Source organism: Triplophysa rosa, linkage group LG10, assembly GCF_024868665.1.
Source record: "Triplophysa rosa linkage group LG10, Trosa_1v2, whole genome shotgun sequence".
NCBI classification, from domain to species: Eukaryota; Metazoa; Chordata; class Actinopteri; order Cypriniformes; family Nemacheilidae; genus Triplophysa; species Triplophysa rosa.
The window spans coordinates 26,876,810-26,897,135 of record NC_079899.1 but is presented as its reverse complement, the minus strand read 5'-3'; the positions used below and the strand labels follow the sequence as shown (position 1 = coordinate 26,897,135).

Below are 20,326 nucleotides of genomic sequence, written 5' to 3'. Positions count from 1 at the left end.
TAAGTCATAAACGTTTGTGGAAATCATATTTTAGATATTTGGCGGCGCGTCGGGATTTAGGACCCAGCGGAAGCGTCAGGACTCCAACCGCTGCAGCGCCACTCAGTCAAATGCACCGGAATTCAAATGACGAGTGTGTTCATTTTATTTCGTTACATTTATTACCGTTATCATATGTTTGAAGCAAATAGCAGAAAAATACATTATTTTGGCGTTCATTGACAACAAAACACGAGGGGGCTTGCCTCAGTGGCATTTTCGTTTTCTAGATTTGCAGCATTGGCCTTCATTGACAAGTTTTCAATATATTGATCTATCTTTTAGAGATTATATGCGAAGGAAATCTTCAGAAGTGGGAGCCTGAAGCCTTAACTGACAAATTTGCAGGTAAGAGATTAATGTCTGAAACTTCCTGTTAGTAAATAAATTAATATAATCTATCACATGACACATCAAATGAACACTGTGTACTCATTTTTACAATTAAAGTCAATAGGAAAAGTGTGACCCCTACAGGTCATCAGGCTAAGATGTAAAGATCTATGAATTTGTGGTATCAACATGTGCTTGTACTTTTTTTCCACATGACTATACATCATTTTTGACAATACCGTTAAATAAATAAATAATTATTGTAATAATAAAAATAATAACGTGTATGTGTGTATATTTACAAAAGAGAATATCTGTTTATAGGTCGGAACAAACATCATTCATCAGCAGCAATGGAAGACTTTCATGTTCTGCGGCTTGGGGATAAAACTGGTTTCTCTTAAGTCTTCGTTATTGTGGGAAGAATGATGCTGCAGGAAGACCGTCTTTTACAAGCAGTTGATACGTGTTGTATATTTACATTTTGGAGTATGCCAAGCCTGGTGGTGCTGTAACTTTTTATAATTGTGTAAGCTAGACTAACCTCTGTTCTGTTTATTTATTTGATTCTTGTAAATTGATACTTAACTGCTAGTAACATTATGATCAAAGGAAGTACATTAATAAAACAACTGCAACCAATCTTATTGTATTGGAAATAAAGATTTATAAAGGTATTTCTATGTTGTGCATTATTTGTTTACACTGCAATCAAATAATAATAAATAGGATGGCCAAAATAATAAACAACAAATATAACAATAACAAGAAAACAACAAATAACATGTTGGCAAAAATAACCCAACAAATTAGTTATTTCTAGTGCTGTCAATCGATTAAAAAAATTAATCGGATTAATCACACATTTTCTGTGAATAATCATGATTAATCGCACATAACAATAATATTTTAAAATATACTTTTACATTTGAATAATTTCACATTTTAATCTTCAAATTGATGTAGAAACAACATATTTCTTTAACAGCGTCATTTTATGAATGAAAGAAAACATTTTGATATTAACTGATGTCTCTATTAAATTGATTATTTTAACATTAATTATAGCCATTCAACAATATAATTGAGAGCTATCATGAAATATACAGAAATTGAAGGAAGTTCTCAAACACTTCACAGTCTTTAATCCTAAATTATAAATTAAATGTGAAAATCACATTGATTTCTTCTTTTATTTTGTTCTTTGATTAACGTTAGTGACAGGAGTCACAGCAGCACGTTTAAGAGCGCGGCCCCTTTAAGAGCTGTCTCAGTACGCAGATCTGACCGTCACCGCACTCCCATTTTCACAACTCTTTGCATTCATTTAAGATTTTATTTTACACTTTGAAGTCTTGCTTAAGAAAATGCAACACAAAACGGGCTTTCTGACATAATCTTGTATGGTTTTATCCATTCAAGCACGAAAGAGAACTTAACACGGATGCGCTGTCTGACAGAGATTCACCGATGCAGCCTTCAGCCCGTGACTGTACACACCAGACTGGACCTCGCGCTGCGTTTTGCCGCGTCCCACAGTTTAGAAGCTGTCTATCTTCATTGAACGCGTCAAAGCAACTGTTTAAAATCGCGCTTAAGTGGTTTAAAAGCCTGTACACGAATAAGAGCGTGATTACATAATGTAACGTTAGACAAAGAATGTCAAAACAAACGGATGGTGCGTTAATTGCGTTAAATATTTTTCACGCGTTAATTTGAAAAAAAATAAATAATCGCATGCGTTAACGTTGACAGCCCTAGTTATTTCATAACCCAACTGATTGGGTAAAACTTGCAACCCAAGTTAAAATAACCCAACAAGGGGTCGGTGCTATAGTAACCCATCTATGGGTTATATATTGGGTTATTTTTTAACCCAACTGTTTTTAGTGAGTTGCTTTAGACCAATGACGTCATAGATGACGTCTGAAGCCTCGCTTCCGCCTGAGTGCTTCAGTAAACATTAGGCTTGTTTGAGATGCACCTTGCCTCGCCTGAAAAGATGACGAGAGTAGGCGGCTGCATTAAGAAAAGAGCGCAGGCAAGACGGACACTTCCCAAATCGAGCTGTCGAGTCGACTGGAAACGGCAGCAATGGAATAGATCGCGTTCACGTTTTTTATCGCATTTTTCTTGGGCCAACGAGTTTAAAAATGAGAAATGTTCTAAATCGTATATTAGACAAACTCTCAACCATGTCAAGGCTGTACGAAAGAATTTAGATAATTATGTTCTTTGACAAACGAATGCTTAAACATATTAGAACCTCCTATTTCAAGTTTAGAGTTTATCTCCCCCTAAAAAATACATTTCAAAATTGTATGTGATATTTATCCTTCTGGGGAGTTCCTATATTGTGTAAATTCTGTGTAAATTCTATTGTGTATTGTATTGTGTAAATTCTGTAACTCATTTCCAGAAAACACAGACCCTATTTTTCCCTATAATTCCTGGACAAAGTGCAATAATTGTGGTTAAATGTGTAAAATGTTGTGAATTTAACATGTCTTTTATAAAAAATGTAATATGGAAACTGTGAAAAATGAGGTCAAACTTTTTTTTAATATTAATAACCTTTGTTAGCTAAGAATTTAATTCCCAAATGTAATTTTTAAAAATTGTTTGTAGTATTTAAGAATTATTTGGGACAATATTTAAAAATGCTGTCAAAACCAAATAATAAAAAGCTGGAATTTTGTTAGACTTATTCGATAATATAAATTATATTTCTTGTTTTGAATTTATTAATATGGATGGGTTGAACATTTTGATTTTTTTTCTTTCTTTTTTGTCTTTGTTGTTTTGTTTGTATTATCTTTTATTATTTTTTCTCGTCTGTTTTTTAATGTAAACTGTAAACCATCTTGTTTTGTAATGTTTTTGTTATACTTTAATAAAAAAGCGCTTTTTATCGCAGATGAAATCTATGCAATTGAATTGCCACTGCTTTTACATCAAGGTGGTTATGAGGACTATATATTTCACATAGGTGTGTTTTTTCCACATATAAATCTTAAAACCTACTTCAGTTAATGTACTTATTAATGGAACGCTTAAGAAAAAAGATATCAGCTGACATTCTCGCCCAATGAGCATTTAAGCTGTGTCGTCAGCAAGTTGTTTCCCATCATGCTTTTCATCAGCGCAGTCGGTGGAGAGCAACTGAGCCCGACTGAAGAATCCGACACAGCCGCCTGGCCGTCGCGTTTTTTGACACACGTCAGCATGACATCAGAGCAAGGCGGACGTAACTCGGACACATTTCTTACCGGCATGCATCTCGCGCTGATCACCGGTGATCGGTTCTACGCAGAATTGGGCCATCTCAAACGAGCCTCATAAGGCTTGTTCGACTTGATGCGGCGCCGAAGATCCGACAGGCGGGTGACATCAACGTACCGCGAGAGCGATTCGAAAAACGATAAAAAGTTTGCTTTCGAATCGCTCTCGCGGTACTTTGATGTCATCCACATGTCGGTTCTTGCGGCGCCGCACGAAGTCGAACAAGCCTATAGACATATATATTTAATTATAGACGCCGCCATATTGGTGAGGGCAAAAGCCGACTACGAAGACATACAAGTGAATGGTGGAGCTGCAGTTGTCTGGATAAAAACACAATATCGTTTTCATTTCTCAACTAATTTCAATATTTTTCTATTTACGTGGAGTACAGAAACGTTTTGCCTCCAGTTAAAGATGGTTAGACTTGAAAATGTATGCATTGTCATACGGAACTGTTAAAACTCAGGCATGTCAAGCAATCGTTTAGGCTTCATAATTATGTACACATCGCTAATGTGAAATAATTTAAGGTAGATTAAATGCACATGATCAGAACACAGCTCATTCACTTTAAAATCCTGGGAAAAATCAAAACAATTCGTCTTTACTATATGACTATATACTGCTATTTCATACTTACAATGCACGGCAGTGTTATTTGATTTAATATATCACATACATCATGTTTTACTGCTATAGCGGGTTTACATGATAAATAAAAGAACATCTTTTATCTTTTTATCGTCTAAAATTACTACAGAAAAAGCCATTTCCACAGTGAAAAACATTCGTTTTTATATAACACGTACATTAAACTATATTACGTTGGGTGTTTTGTTCGATGATTCAAATAAATCTCAGAAACAATCTCTAGGCTACATGTCTGTTTTATTCTCGACTACTATAACGTGGTTATTTATTCTGTTGCTTGTCTTGTCTACAACATATCACTGAACATGGTGCCATCTAGTGGATTCTCACGAATAACAGGCACAAATAATGGATTTCACATTTCCTTATGACAACCATTTATTTTAAAGTAGCTATAATCGAGACAAGAAGCAACTAGAGACATGGTGAAGTTGTACTCTACACGTTTATTGTAACCCATTGAAATATGATAAGAAATGTAAGTGTGATTGCGCTAGGGCTTACAGCGAACCGGGCGGGGCCAATAGCCTCGGACCTCGAGCTCAGAGACTGAAATCATGCCACGTTACAATACAAAATAGTTCCACCAGCCAGAGGGAGATGAATGACACCACACGCGTCTATTCACGAACAGGAAATAGAACTTACTTGCGGGATTTTTGATTTGTTAATGTCTCTCGGGCAAAAAGTTTGTTGGCAAGCGTTACTGAACATGTACCGAGTAAAATATTACTGAAAATTGATTAGTAATGCCTTACACTACTGCGTTACAGCAAAAGGTAATACGGTACTGTAATGGTTTACTTTTGTAACGCATTACTGCCAACACTGGTCGTGAATATATCACAAACAAGCTGTAATTAATGTGCTCTTAGGGCCCCCTGGTGGCGACGAGGTCCGGAGCAGCCGCTTAGTTCATTTATAGAGAGGAGAACAGAAACATAAACATGTCAATGATGTCAGTATTTTATCTCTTCATCTCATTATTATAATGATGTAAACATTGAGTTTTCACAGAAATATTAACTCCAATATTTCATTAGAAGTTAAGGCATTTACATTTGTGCTGTTGATTAATTAGAATCAGTTTTTACACTTTCACTTACATTAAACTGTCAGCGATCTTGGTTTTTTAACATTGTTTCTGAACTTTAAATATTGTTTGTGTATAAAAAGCATTATGATTTTTTTCTGGAGCAGTCAGCATAACTGTGTGTCAACACATTCACGAGTCTATAAATCTTCCTCAACACAAACAAAGTTAACTAATACATCGATAATTACGAAATAATATTTAAAGACACCATTATCTTTTTGTTTTATGTTCTGGTACCGTTTAATGAAACACAAAAGAAGATATTTTGAGAAATGGTTTTGTGTTCATACAATGATTATCAACATTCTTCAAAATATCTGCTTTTGTGTTCTGAAGAAGAAAGAAACTCATACAGGTTTATAATGACATGAGGATGAGTAATGATGACAGAATTCTCATTTTTAGCTGAACTGTCCCTTTACTGTGGAATACATGATCTGAAAATGTTTAGTATGTTCATCAGTTGATATTGGTGTATTTACTGTAGGAAACTTCAGTCGGTTAAAGTTGAAATGCGAGGATGTTGATGTCATGAAATGGTTTATGTGATGAGGTTTCTTGGTTTAGACATGTGCATGAGTAAAAGACTCATCCTGTTCTTCCATATACAAACAATGGAGAGAATTCACCAATGAGCTTTAATGTTTTGAAAAAGTGGAGACACTATAGGTTTGATTTATAAATGTCATCGACTTCAATGATGATGATGATGGCAGAGTCTAATAATCCTTTGATTAGGAGATCAAGCGTTCGTGTGATTGAAGGTCTGGTTTGTGTTTATGGAGAAATGAAAGTGAAACAGTAAATCAGAGCTTGCAGGGAGTTTCTGTAGTGATGTCTCAAACATTTCTCCCCATGTCTGATGAATAACACACTGAATGAGGTATGTAAGATACAGTTCTGTTTCTATTAGCTGTTTACAAACATGTGGAACTGACTAAATAAATGTTTAGTGTTGATGTGCACAAGCTACAACGGGCTGGTAGATGTTTTTGTCTGGATTTTGCATTTGTGCATTTTTTTGTGCTCTTCATCATTTTAAAACTAAGCCAATTAATGTATTCTGATGTTGCATGTTATTCCTCGCAACAGACTTATTCCAGTTGTTTAGTCCTTTGAGTTTGGCTTTGGTTTGCTTTATTTATAAAGCAGATTTAAAAACATCATGCAGGCTGACCAAAGCGCTGAACAGAGGAAAATAGAACAGACTAAGAAAAATAAAAAGACAAATAAAAGAGGAAGAACAAATATAACAATGTCAGTCCACAAGCCTCAAACAGTATTAAATACCAGTGAAAAGAAATACATTTTAAAGGGGGTTTAAAAACAGTGAAATGATGAAGCTGGCAAAAGAGGGTTTTATTCTGTCACATATCATCATTGCTTGCTCAGCATCTCTTAATGGAACATAAAATAACATTTGGTAAAGAGGTAGAAATAATAATTCTGTCATCATTTATTCCCCCTCATGTGGTTGCAAATCTGTATGTGAGTCTTTCTTCAGTGAAACACAAGAGACACAAGAGAAGATATTTTGAGAAATGTCTCAGGGGTTTTGTGTTGATACAATGGAAGTCAGTGGGGTTCAGTGCTGTTGATCCCCTGGGATCCAACCCACGACCTTGGCTTTGTTAGCGCTATACCACTGAGCTACAGGAAAGCTGTAAATATCTTCTTGTGTTTTCTGCAGATAAAAAAGAAACTCATACAGGTTTGACGCACGTCAGGATGAGTAAACGATGAAATCATTTTCATTTTTGGGTGAACTTTGTCTTTAACATGTTGAGCTTCTGAGATAATCATTAAAGCTTCAGATGTGTGTTTATAGCAACATGAAAAACAGAACTGAAAAGAGGAAGCTCTGAGCAGATATTTGAGAAAGTTTCTCTCTGTGTATTTGCTGTCAGGACAGAACTCTAAACACATCATCACCTGCCTCAGCATGTCTGTGTGAGTATCAACATCTTTGCTTTAATGCAGATATATTACATGTCTGTAGAAGTGTGTTTGACATTCTGACGTTTTAGATCTTCACAATTACGAGACATTCAAGATCTGACCTCTCCATACAAGAGCTTACGAGACAATTATGTGTCCAATAAGAGAGTGAGTTTTGAGTATAAATGTTTGAATATTTCAACATTCTATGTATGATGTTGATGTTTAATATCCCGTTTTGGTCATCTCAGGGGTCACAGTGTCCCACGGCAGCGCTGGCGGCCTCTGGATGTTTGATAGTGTTAGGGGTTTTATTGGCCATCGCAGTGATAGAGAGATTGAAGAATGAAGATGAACTAAACAAAGCTTTGAATCCTCGTCCCACTGTGACCTTCTTTAACCAAAGCGCCCCGAATGAGCAGAGCAGGTGGGTGAACTTCTGTTTTTATATTTCACTTCCCAACGTGATTCACACCAAACATGGCTGACACTTAAACCTCAAGTGCTGTTCATTACAACTGCACTCATTTGCTGTTAGTGGACAAATTTGGCCACTTTGTGATTCCATTGATATTTTACATAAATCTCATAACACTATCTTTTTTTGTTTGTTTGTTTGTTTAATGTTAAAGCTTCCAAGATATGCATTTATATTGTGATTTATTTTTTGGTATTTAATTCCCTCATTTACTCCATTCATTTGAATGTAAAAAGAACCATTTTTACTGTATGTTTTTGTATTTTGTTTTGTATGTTTGTGTTTTTTTTCACATAAAAACATGATTTTCATAAAAACCCAATTCCTCTTATTAAAACACAGTGAAAACCCCTCAAAATTCCCCTCACTTTAGTTTTTTAGTGACCTGATGGAATCAAAATAGCATGTACATGTCATTTCAATAGCTGCACTGGTTGCATATAAACTAATGTTGTAACAAACTCAACATCTTAAGTTCTAGATTTTATAACAAGTTACAGTAAAATTGTAGAATTTTTAAAAACCTATTGAGGTTGGTAAAACAGTGCAAAGACGCCTCAATATGCTTATAATGTATATATCCTTCATTTGTAACAATAAACATCAAATTTCCAAAAGATGAAGGGTCTCTGCTAAAGTGAAGTTCTTTGCCATCGTTCTGCTACAGAATGAAGTGAAAACTTCACTGTCACTGAGGCAGTAGTAGCATCGACAAATCTTACAGTGGGACTTTTACCTCACAGTTAAGTGTGCGTGCGTGCGCATGTGTTTTGCACTGTTCTTTGTGTGTGTGTGAATGTCAGTTTTTATTTGACATCATTCGGAAAAATACACTCTTATTCAATTGTATGTTTGTGTGTGTGAGTGCCGGCCACACTCAACTCAACTCAACTCAACTTTATTTATATAGCGCTTTTTACAATTTTCATTGTTACAAAGCAGCTGTACATAGGACATATTGACTATAAGCAAATCAATTAAAGTTGTACCTGTAAAAACAAGAAAATGGTGAAAACAAAGAAGACAGACATACCCACATACAAAACACTCCACACATGCAATATGCACACGTACTAACACACATACACACAGACACACACAAACACGCACGCGCACACACACACACACACACACACACACACGCACACGCACACGCACACGCACACACACACACACACACACACACACACACACAAAGACACGCACACACACGCAAACGCACAGGCACAGTGAGAGCACACATTTAAGATAAAGGAGAGAGAAGCACAGGTCAAAATATAACAGACTATAAATTCCTATATGCAATATTAATTAAGTAAAACTTTACAATTCTAAAGCAGCCCCCCTGGCCAGGCAGATGCAAAACAGTATGCAAACGGTGGCGAGGAACCCAAAACTCTAATCGAGAAAAAAAACCTCAGGAGAACCCAGGCCTAACCAGGGGATTCCAGTTCCCCTCTGGCAAAAGCTGCTGCCTCTGCACAAGCTCCAGAGATCTTGCACAACAAGGCTAAATAAAATAAATAAACTTACTAATAAGGTAAATTATAGTTTAAGATTATCATTAATAATCTAATAGCATTTGAAATTTTGTGGTGAAGACGTGTCAGGTGACCGCGTCCTTCTTTATCCAGCTCTATCATCTCAGCTCTTGTCAGGTCACCGCTTCCCATTCTCCACTCTACCATCAGGTCAGGTCATGAACTGCATCCTGCTCGCTGTGGTAACCTTGGAATAATGAGACAAGACTGGCTGAGAGTAGAGTACTGTTCTGTACTCTTTGATGCAACAAGTACATCAGTTGTGTTTTTGGTTCCGGTTGATCTAACTAGTGCAGCCTAAACCCTCAGAAGATTTATATTATGGAATTTTAGTGTATGCAAGATTAAAAAGATGCGTCTTTAGTCTAGATTTAAACTGACAGAGTGTGTCTGCCTCCCGGACAGTGCAGGGAAGACTATTCCAAAGTTTAGGCGCTAGATAGGAGAAGGATCTACCACCTGTACTTGATTTTGAAATTCTAGGTATTACCAACTGACAGGACGCCTGAGAGCGTAATGCACGTGAAGGACTGTAATACAGGAGGAGTTCATTCAAGTACTGAGGAGCTAAACCATGTAGGGCTTTATAGGTAATAAGCAAGATTTTAAAGTTAACGCGATGCTTTATAGGTAACCAGTGCAAGGTTGACAGAACCGGGCTAATAAGTTCATACTTTTTTGTACGTGTAAGAACTCGAGCTGCCGCGTTTTGGACCAGTTGGAGTTTTTGTAATAAGCCTGCAGGGCAACCACCTAACAGTGCATTACAGTAGTCTAGTCTTGATGTTATGAATGCATGAATTAACTTCTCTGCATCTGACATTGACAGCATATGACGTAGTTTAGATATATTCTTAAAATGGAAAAACGCAATTTTACAGGTGTTAGCGACGTGGCTCTCAAATGACAGATTACTATCGAATAGAACGCCAAGATTCTTTGCTGACGACGAGGGTTTTATGGAACATCCGTCAATAGTTAAGCAGTATTCTTGGTTGTTACTTATAGCAGTTTTGGTCCAATAAGTAACACTTCTGTTTTGTCCGAGTTCAGTAATAAAAAGTTGTTACTCATCCAGTTTTTTATATCGACTATGCATTCCATTATTCGATGGAACTGCTGTGTTTCATGAGGCTTCGAGGAAATATAAAGTTGAGCATCATCAGCATAACAGTGAAAGCTAACTCCGTGTCGCTTTATTATATCTCCTAGAGGTAGCATGTATAATGCGAAGAGCAGAGGCCCTAAGACTGAGCCCTGTGGTACACCGTACTGGACTTGCGATTTGCGTGACACCTCATTGTTTATTGCTACAAATTGAAAACGGTCGGATAAATAAGATTTAAACTATTTCAAAGCTATTCCTTTAATGCCGACGTAATTTTCGAGTCTATGTAGGAGTGTGCTGTGTTCAATGGTATCGAATGCAGCACTAAGGTCTAGCAGCACCAATAACGAGATACAACCTCGGTCAGATGCCAATAGCAGATCACACTGCGGATGTTCTACAGGCTCACTCCTTTATATGTGTATGAACGATCTGCAATATGTTGGATTTGTTTATGGGACAAAAAAATCGCTGTGAATTTTTGTCATTTCCTACGGATGCCCACAAATGAGCCTTAACAGCTCATTAAGGAGTTTTTTATTTTCACCAACTTAACATTGTCGATTAAAGTCCAACTTTTTTGGGTGTGCTTAGGTGGAAAACTTAGAAAAGTAGCCGAGTTTTGTACCTATCAGATCAGAGATAAGAGAAAAAAGTAATTAGAAAAAACAAAATAATTTTGCCCATTTAATAACGATTTAACTTTAGGGTTAGATCTAAATGATTCTGTCTGATCTCAGGTCAGATCTCCTGAACAACAATCATGTCAGTATTCGTAGAAGTTTAATGCAAACATGATTTACTGGTTTACATGTCTTTACAGTTATATTTAGCAGATTACATGAATACATTGATCCCTAATTCAAGCTTTACTCCAGAATGTCATGGTTCTGCCTCTTCTCGTCATGTCTTTCTTGGTCTTGTGGCAGAACCTCTTGTTATGTGTGGAGAGAAGCGTATTGTTGTCTGTCACGACATAATATGCCTTCTCTCCGGTGTCTGGTCTCTAAGCCCCCCCCTCTCGTTCCCTCGTTAGCTTCCCCTTAGTGTTTGATCCCTGTCACCTGCCCGTCACCCTCCCTGTGTTATCATCCTTCGTTAGTGTTCCCCTATTTAGAGCCTTCCTGTCCCGTGTCGGTTCATTGTTCATCGTACGTTGTTCTATGGACAGTGTTTGTTGCAAAGTCTTGTGTAGGAAAGTCTCGTGTAGGAAAGTCTCGTGTAGGAAAGTCTTGTGTAGGAAAGTCTCATGTAGGAATAAATGTTTATTTTTAAGTGTATTTAAATGTATAGTTTGTCTTGACCAGTATGATTTGGAAAGTTCCTTAAAAAATGCTTTCTCATGAGCTTTGAGAGAATATCAGGATGTTTGAATCCTGTGACCTGGACCTTTTGAAATGTTGTAATTTCTAGTTTTAAACAGCTTATTTCCATGAAATGTTCCTGTATCTAGATAGGTTGTTTTGAACATTGAACTCATATGTGGTCAGATGGAGATGTGACGGGTTGGGTTTCTGTTGACAGGATTGTTCTGGTGGAGAGTATTCCTCTCGATGTGGATTATGGGATGAACGCTAGCTTTGGGAAAAGTCTGTATGAGGAGTGGAATAATCTTCTGTCTGTGGCTAGAGATCAGATTGATGTGGCGTCTTTCTACTGGTCTCTAACTGGTGAAGATATAAACGTCAACTCATCCACAGACGCGTCTGTATGTTTGCTGTCTGTATCTCTGTATGATCCACTCAGCATTGTCATGTTACACATCAACTCAAAGGTTTCCTGTTGTTTCTCAATCAAAGGGTCGAGATATATTAGAGAAGTTTAAAGCTTTACCATCCAGAAATGTGTCTGTGCGGATTGTGACCAGCATTCCCACTCTGGCTCTCAACTCAACAGATCTGAAACTCCTCCGGGAAAACGGTCAAGAACTACAGACACTTAAATGTTACTGGCTGATTGAGTTTTTTAAAGCTTTCTTTCGTTGACTTTATTTCAACAAGTTTAGTTTTAAATTTCAGATTTTTCAATTGACCCTTTATTGTCAGATTTGTATGGAAGCTGCTTTCCGTCTCATTTGGTTAAAATGTTTAGATCGATACTAAACGAAATTATTATGAGATATATTGAGTTTCTTAATAATATGAGCTACTCAGTATCTTAAGTTTTTTTTTTATTATTATGATTTTTTTTAAATGAAAGTTTCTCATTAGTAGATAATAAGTCAATATTTCAAGAAAGTCCCTCTTTTCTTAATCAGAAACCAAGTGTTTATTATGAGAAACGTAAAAAGGATCATTATCGTGAGATACTAAGGCATTATTTTATCGTTTTTTCTCATAATAATGACTTGGTTTCTTAGGAAAAAGAGAACCTTTCTTGTAATAATGACTTTGTATCTTATAATAATGAGAAAAACAAATCTAAAAATATCAATCAAATGTGGCAGAAAACTGGTTCCACAGTGTGATTTGTATCTGATGTCAATTGAAAACCTTTCCTATGTCTCAAACAGTAAATGTCTTGATGTAGGAATACAGGTTAGAAGAGTCAACTTTGGACGTTTGACTAAAGGAATTCTTCACACTAAATTCTGGATCGTGGACAGGAGACACATTTACATCGGCAGCGCCAACATGGACTGGCGAGCTTTAACACAGGTGGAGATAAACGGAGACGTTGCAGCTCATGTATCCAGCAGATGAACACTGTCTGATGTTTGTCTGATGTTTGTCTGTAAGGTGAAGGAACTCGGTGTGGTGATTTATAACTCCAGCGGTCTGGCTTCTGACCTGCACAAAATCTTCCAGTCGTACTGGGTGATGGGTCGAACCAACGCTTCCATCCCCGAGCCGTGGCCATCCAGCTACGACACCCTCATTAACGAAGAACGTCCGCTGGTGGTCAGTCTCAGCGGTGTACCCAGTCAAGTTTACATCACGGTGATTTGACTTCGCAACAAAGACCGACGATTGAAATGCGTGTTGATTCTCAGTTTGTGACGTCTCTCGTGCTCCTCAGGCCTCTCCACCTGCGTTCTGTCCAGACTCTCGCACACGGGACCTCCACGCCGTTCTGTCAGCCATCAGAGACGCACGAGAGTTCATACACGTGTCTGTCATGGAATATTATCCTGCTTCCAAGTTCGCTCATCGGCACGGGTGAATCTCAGGACCAAATCTCTGTTGGGTTGAAGTTGATAAGAGCGCTGAACGTATTGTGTGGTGTCTTTTCTGAACGCAGTTATTGGCCGGTCATTGAAAACGCTCTGAAGCATTCGGCCTTCGAGAACAACATCTCTGTGTGTCTGTTGTTCAGCTGTGGTCTTGATAGCGACCCCTCAGTGTTGCCCTTCCTCAGATCACTGGATGCCCTTCGTTCTCCATCAGACAGCCTCAACATTCAAGTGGTAATTCACACGAAACCATCATATCAATCCTATTTCAAATCATCTTTCTTGTATAGATGTTGTTTTGTGTGTTTGATTGGCAGAAGTTGTATGTTATTCCAGTGGGGAATCGGTCACACATTCCCTACGCTAAAGTCAACCACAATAAATATATGGTGACCGATAAAGTGGCTTACATCGGTGAGTTACAGATTAGAAAACCATTCATGTTTCATATGAACATCTAGCCAGTTGGTCAAATATATCATGTTTGTGTCACAGGGACATCTAACTGGTCAGCTGACTACTTCAACACGACTGCTGGTGTGGGTTTGGTGGTTTCCCAGGATGCTTTGCGTGGAAACCCGTTCCAGAAGCAGTTGAGTCTGGTGTTCGACAGAGACTGGAATTCACAGTTTGCTATTCCACTTGCTGAACTGAACCAAAACCATGACTGTGTCTTCTCCAAATCTACAGGATAGATCGACATTTCATATTCGCAGTTTTAAAGTTCTTTTAAAAACCAATTCGACATAATAAGTGTGACTATTTCTGATGCGCAGTATTAATACACAATATGAATAATTTACGTGCTTTTAAATCCTGAATATCAACACACTCGCTTCACTTTTCATTAAAAGTATCGTTTTATATAAAATAAGTATGGATATATTTAATATGCATTTCAATTGTCCCGTTGTTAATCAAATGTAATCATGAAGTAAATGTCAGAATCATCAGTTTATAAAATACATAGTTTTTGGTTGGTTTTGGTAATATATATTTGAGTATTTGTGTTGCCTGGAAATGTATAAATAAACTAATAAACCAGTGGTTTTGTGTATTTTTTTATTCTTTTGTTTAGTCTTTGATTTGTTTTAGTCCTCAAATCAGTCAGTTTGTATTTCTGTCCAAACCACTGATGTTGTAAACTGTTTTACACAAACTCATTATCTTGTTTAAAACACGAATCTATCAAACAGTGTTATTTAACTTTTGTAATTTCAATTCAATTTTAAATGTTTATTTAATTTGATTTTTTAACGCTTTCAGTAGTAGTTAGTAGTTATACGTATAGTTTCTGTGGAAAGAATGGAAATATGCAACGCTGTGACAAACCGCTAGAGGGCAGTGGTGACGTTATGTGACGCTGTTGTGTCACACGTAAAGAAGTGCGGGAGGGGCGGAGCTACAGCGCAGCTGAGAGAGCGACGTGTTCTTATACTCAATGTGCTAGCGGCACATTCACCGATCAAGTCATGGTGTTATTAGAAAACGACGCGGTAAGATTCATTTCTTTTATATTTTATAGTCTAACTGTTGAAAAAATACATTTAGTGTACACGAGACTCTGAATGTTGATGTTTCAAACCGCGTCGCGGAGTTAAAACATGTTAGCAAGCTAAAGCTCACAACCATTTCAGACACATTTCTGCCCATTAAACGACTTAAAAAATTCGTTTAATTAATTTTAAAGTTTTTACAGCAGAACAGATCTACATCACCGTTTAGTAAAGTAGTTTTTCTTTGTGTTGTGTTAAACGTGATAAACAAGTACAGATGTTTCAGATTATGTTTATTAGGAATAACGATGCAGTGTATTGGAATTACTAGAGGATAACAACTCATTAATCACTAACCCTAATGGTATTATTTACGTCATTTAAAAAGTGTTAATGTTACCTAGTCTGCTGGTAATCATTAGATGATAAACTAAAAAAGACCCATAGAGGATTCGCATTAATGCAATGCAATATTGTGCTGCTTTTTACATTACATTTATTTTATGCATTGCACTTTACTTAATGGAGCTGATTGTACTTATCGTTGTTAATGTTGTTGTGAGAAATTGAGATTATTAAAATACCCTAAAAGTAATGTCACTGATGTGTCTCTCTCCTTCTGCAGTTTCTTACCGAACTTACTCGCCTGTTTCAGAAATGCCGGACCAGTGGAAGTGTGGTCATCACTTTAAAAAAATGTAGGTTCATATGATTCAGTGTACAAATAAAGTCCCATAAGATGTTTGTTTAATGCTTTGACATTTGATGAAACATACTAAAGTACAAAACAAAAATGATTTGTAGTGCAGAAAGTTGTTTTGTTGAGATTTGACTTGATGCTCTTGTATCTTTAGATGATGGCAGAACAAAGCCGGTCCCCAGAAAAGGACATCCAGAGACTTTTGAACCAGCCGACAACAAATGTCTGTTCAGAGCGTCAGACGGCAAGAGGAAAATCAGCACAGTGGTGAGAACAGTTACGTGTGATCTTAAACTTAACAGTGAGGGGTTTTAGAAAAGAGCCGTGTTAAATATGTTGTGTCTCTTTTAGGTCAGCTCCAAAGAAGTCATAAAATTTCAGATGGTAAGTTTTATTTTTGCTTTGTTGATGTGGTAAAAAGATGCAATGTATTCAGATGCGTTTTTATTTCTTTGATTTCAGGCATATTCTAACTTGTTGAGGGCACACATGGACGGACTGAAGAAGAAAGATAAAAAGAGTAAAAGCAAGAAGTCTAAAGCCACACAGTGATTGACAAAATCAAATAAAAAGAGAGAGAGGTGTGCTGTTAATTCAATCTCTCCAGGACATCAAACACACACCGGTGCCACTCCACCTTCCCATCAGCCCCTGCAGCATCTCAATCAGACGCCCGCATGAAACATCTGCTCCGGTTCTGATGGGAAACTTGATGTTCATTCTGTGTGTGGTGATTCACTGTGGACGCTCGATCAGGAATAACCTTAAATCCTGCCAATGTTTGACGTCTGCCGTTCCAAACCAGATTTAATTTGTCTTTTACTGGGCTGATGGGAAGGTTTTGTTTACTACAGAATGTTAGATTTACTGCATCTTTGCTGAGAGATTTCAGTTCTTTAAGATGCTGAGGATTTCATTGAGTGAGCCAAGTTCTGTTATTCATCACTTAAAATACAAGCCATGTTTTCATCGCAGAAATGTTTTGTTTTGTAGTAGGTGAAGTGTTTCTCATGCTTTACTTTTGACAATGTCTTAAGTTCATGTGTATTTGTTAGGTTTAAATTCCCCATTTATTGAAGATTATTGCTGTTGCTGCTTTATCTGAATGACAGCATCAGTCTGGTTTGAAGATGTACAGCGGAGTCTATATAAAGTTGATTTATTGATGAGGACAGTTGATGGGACACCTTTGTGTTTTTTGACGGGAATGAAACCACCTTTGTATGTTAATCTTACTCACAATGTTACATTTATTGCATTCAGCATCACTAGACATTGGTTTTGTAATGAGAGTCCCAACTACTTTTGATTTAAATGTCAGGAGCTCAGAATTAAATTCAGTTCGGTCATGATGATTGGTTGTCTGATAACACTTTTGCTTTACATCATCTACACACACTTTCAAATCACATCTTGAAATTATTAGCAAATCTGATGAGTAAAAAACACAAAAATGGAGAGTTTAAAGAAATAAGTACACTATATACACAAGTGTGAATGTGTGAGAGCTTCAGATGGCCGTCTGCCTCTTGTCGGGTCCTTCTTTGGTGGATGTCACCGTATGGTTGCGTTTGTTTTTCTCTTCTTCCAGATAACCGTTCTTCATGATGTGTGTGACGTACTGGAACAGTGTCTAGAGAGAAAACATACCAGTTACTTGTTTGAAATCAGTTAATGGATTCCAGTTATTAATCCTTAGGACACAAAAGAAAAACAGTCTTGACTTTTGTGATTTTTGTTTGTTTCGATGTCATGTGCTGAATGTTGACAAGGGCTCAATATAAAGTGGGGCTTTTATATAATACTCTCTATATTAGGGCTGTGTATTGGCAAGTGCCTCCCGATACGATACACATTTGCGATATATTGTAATACTTTAAATAGAAAATGTCAAAAGTAGAGCTAGAAATACATCATGCTGTGCACCAGCGGGGGTTTTCTTTGAGGATAAGTGTAAAAACATTCCTTACCTCTGCAGAGTGGCCATGATGTGTGATGCATGGACCTTTAGATCAGAGGTTTGGCTTCTCAAACTGTGGGTCGCGCCCCTCAAGTGGGTAGCACAGGGGAATACGCCCTTTTCACATGACGTCACGCATCTTCCGTTCTGCAGCGAAGCAGTGTATGATTACTTCCGCTAGCACTCCAGTTCATAAGGTGGCGGTAATGCATCTATAAGCTGATTTGCCAACCGCCAGTAAAACTCAAGAAGAAGAAGTTACTTCCGCTAGCGCCTCAGAATGGAGTTTACCAAGTCGCTTGCACATCTGCCACAAATACGTCTAGATGATGTACAACGTCTTGCAGACAAATTTTCGCTAACGACAAGATCAAAGCTAGAGAAAGGATACAAATTCTTCATTGAACAGTACCTGTTTGATTATGAAGGTAAGTGTTTTGTTTTCTTTTTGTGTTAGCGAAGGTGCTAGGATAAGTACTTGAATATGTGTTCTGTCAGTTTTTTTCTCACTGTTGTTAAATTCCAGCGCGACGGCAAAACGGAAGTTCTTCTTCTCCTTCTTCTTCTTGTTTGTTGCAAGACGGATGTTATGATACACTGCTTTGCAAAAAGGCGGAAGTTAAGTGACGTCATTGTGAAAAGGGCGTATAAGGTAGCTCACGCAAGTCACTTGTCTGTTGTGGTGCATTACAGTTAAAACACTGAACATGGGCAGAATAAAACCTCTGGTTCATCCGTGCTGTAAATGTGCTGGTGTCACATCCGTGAAAGCACAATACATGTCATTGTTACTTTTCTTAATTAACTTTCTGTCTAATGCACTGCAGTAGCCAAGTGACTTGTGTCATGACTTGAGAAGCTACAAACAGCATTATTTGATATAACTCATCACTCCATGACTTCTTCTGAAAACCAAAGCACACCCACACATCAGCTCTGAGAGCTCCAAGCATTCTTATATTTTTCGCCATGCTCGATTCCACTTACTTTTGGCCGGATGTATATGACATGATTAAAAAAAAAAGATCGATAGTAGAGGTATCACTATCCATACACTATTGAAAAAAAAATTGCAATAGTTACATGTATCGATATTTTTGCACAGCTCTAGTCTATATACACAACGTAAGCTTTAAAGGTTTGTTTAAAAACTGACCTAAAAAATAAATCTACTCTGAGAAATATTCAGTGAGGGAAAATGGTGAAAATCTCTCTTGTATGCATTCTGTTAATGATGGGCAGTCATGGCTGAAGACTTTTTAAACGTATTACGTGTTGTAGTGTGAAACTTTCTGTTGAAATTAGAAACACAAAAGAGAAATGTTGACCTGTCTTTTACACAATCTAGAAATACTTTATAATGACAGATCTGTCACGCGTTTCATATTCTCTGTGTCTTTTGTGTCTAGAGTTACATTCAAAAATGAAATCTGAAAAGCTCTTCAGAGGTTCAGAGTTCAGACTGTGATGGAGAGCTCATGAAGCTCACAAGAGACACTGCTGAGACATATCAGTATATTACAATATGACAGTTGAAAAAGACGTGATGAGAAACCTGCGAACCTTTAAAGAAGAGAAGACACTTTGTGGTTAATGGGATCATTTCATTGTTGATACAGAACTGGTGTCTTTTACCTTCCAGGCCTGTTCCAGTTCAGGTGTCCATTTCTCCTTCAGAATCGGCTGCACGGCACAAATAAACTCTGTCCCGACATACTGAAACAAACACTAATTATCTGACTAGAAATCAGTTCATGTTCATATACAACTTCATTTGCACTATAAGCAAAGCAAAAGATTTGTATTTCAGAAAAAAAACATCTGAATATCTCATAAATGTATTAGAAATGTTCTCATTATTTCCCACACTAGAGTGTGACAGAAGTGCCGATAAACAAAGAAATCAACCATGTGTAATCAAAGTTTACATTGTTCCATGTAACTCGGTTTGAAAGAAAAACCCTTAGGTTTGTATATTTACAAAGTATTAAGATGACTAGAACACAAGTAGTTTCATATATCCTAGAGATGAAGCACACAACAAAACCCTGTCCTAAAAAGCAGAAGACACATGACAAATGAGTGATTACCCCGTAATACTTTGGAGGGGCGTTATAACGATAATGACTTCTGCCCAACTCCAGCGCCAGCGTCTGTAAGCGATCGGACTGATCAAGTCTGGCCACACTCTTCTCGATGAACGACATCACCCTGTCAAACACAACAAACCCATTCAATAACAATTAAAACCCAACCAAGAAATTATACATCAAATATATCAAACCCAAACAACACATTATACATATGTAAAACACAATCAACACACACACAAAAAACAAATAAAATACAATTAACCCAGACAACACAATCAACACACACACACACACACACACACACACACACACACACACACACACACACACAATAGTTTTACACAAAAACAAAACACAACCAACGCAAAAAAACATAAAACACCAAAAATAACACAAAGAAACATGAAACATAAAATACAACCAATGCTGCAAAAAA

The 20,326-nt window shown here is 37.2% G+C and overlaps 3 protein-coding genes across 7 annotated transcripts in view; 2 read left to right on the top strand and 1 right to left on the bottom strand.

Moving 5' to 3' along the window:
• The first annotated feature begins 6,219 nt into the window (after positions 1-6,219).
• LOC130560237 (5'-3' exonuclease PLD4) lies at positions 6,220-14,680 on the top strand. 4 transcript variants are annotated; one of them, XM_057343886.1, is made up of 12 exons: positions 6,220-6,287; positions 7,233-7,354; positions 7,432-7,510; positions 7,594-7,769; positions 11,994-12,177; positions 12,269-12,389; positions 12,999-13,126; positions 13,208-13,408; positions 13,488-13,627; positions 13,710-13,875; positions 13,959-14,055; positions 14,137-14,680. In XM_057343886.1, exons 2-12 carry the CDS (start codon positions 7,347-7,349, stop codon positions 14,334-14,336), a joined length of 1,500 nt encoding a protein of 499 aa, XP_057199869.1. In that variant the 5' UTR covers positions 6,220-6,287; positions 7,233-7,346; the 3' UTR covers positions 14,337-14,680. The 4 variants fall into 4 exon arrangements, with proteins under 4 accessions (XP_057199869.1, XP_057199870.1, XP_057199867.1 ...); XM_057343887.1 differs by having other exon boundaries at positions 6,221-6,287; positions 7,312-7,354; XM_057343884.1 differs by having other exon boundaries at positions 6,247-6,287; positions 7,317-7,354.
• Positions 14,681-15,026: 346 nt separating this feature from the next.
• srp14 (signal recognition particle 14) lies at positions 15,027-17,192 on the top strand. The gene is made up of 5 exons (XM_057344833.1): positions 15,027-15,137; positions 15,763-15,835; positions 15,992-16,104; positions 16,189-16,221; positions 16,300-17,192. Exons 1-5 carry the CDS (start codon positions 15,114-15,116, stop codon positions 16,387-16,389), a joined length of 333 nt encoding a protein of 110 aa, XP_057200816.1. The 5' UTR covers positions 15,027-15,113; the 3' UTR covers positions 16,390-17,192.
• Positions 17,193-17,306: 114 nt separating this feature from the next.
• Positions 17,307-20,326, bottom strand: part of xgb (x globin) — a 10,293-nt gene continuing 7,273 nt past the window's right edge. Inside the window, exons 3-6 of one of the 2 annotated variants that reach the window (XM_057344831.1) lie at positions 19,888-20,008; positions 19,433-19,513; positions 17,808-17,944; positions 17,307-17,470 (exon numbers count right to left, since the gene is read on the bottom strand). In XM_057344831.1, coding sequence (XP_057200814.1) covers positions 17,440-17,470; positions 17,808-17,944; positions 19,433-19,513; positions 19,888-20,008 — 370 coding nt within the window. In that variant the 3' untranslated portion in view covers positions 17,307-17,439. The remainder of the gene's footprint in view (positions 17,471-17,807; positions 17,945-19,432; positions 19,514-19,887; positions 20,009-20,326) is intronic. The other variant, XM_057344832.1, reaches the window with a different exon arrangement.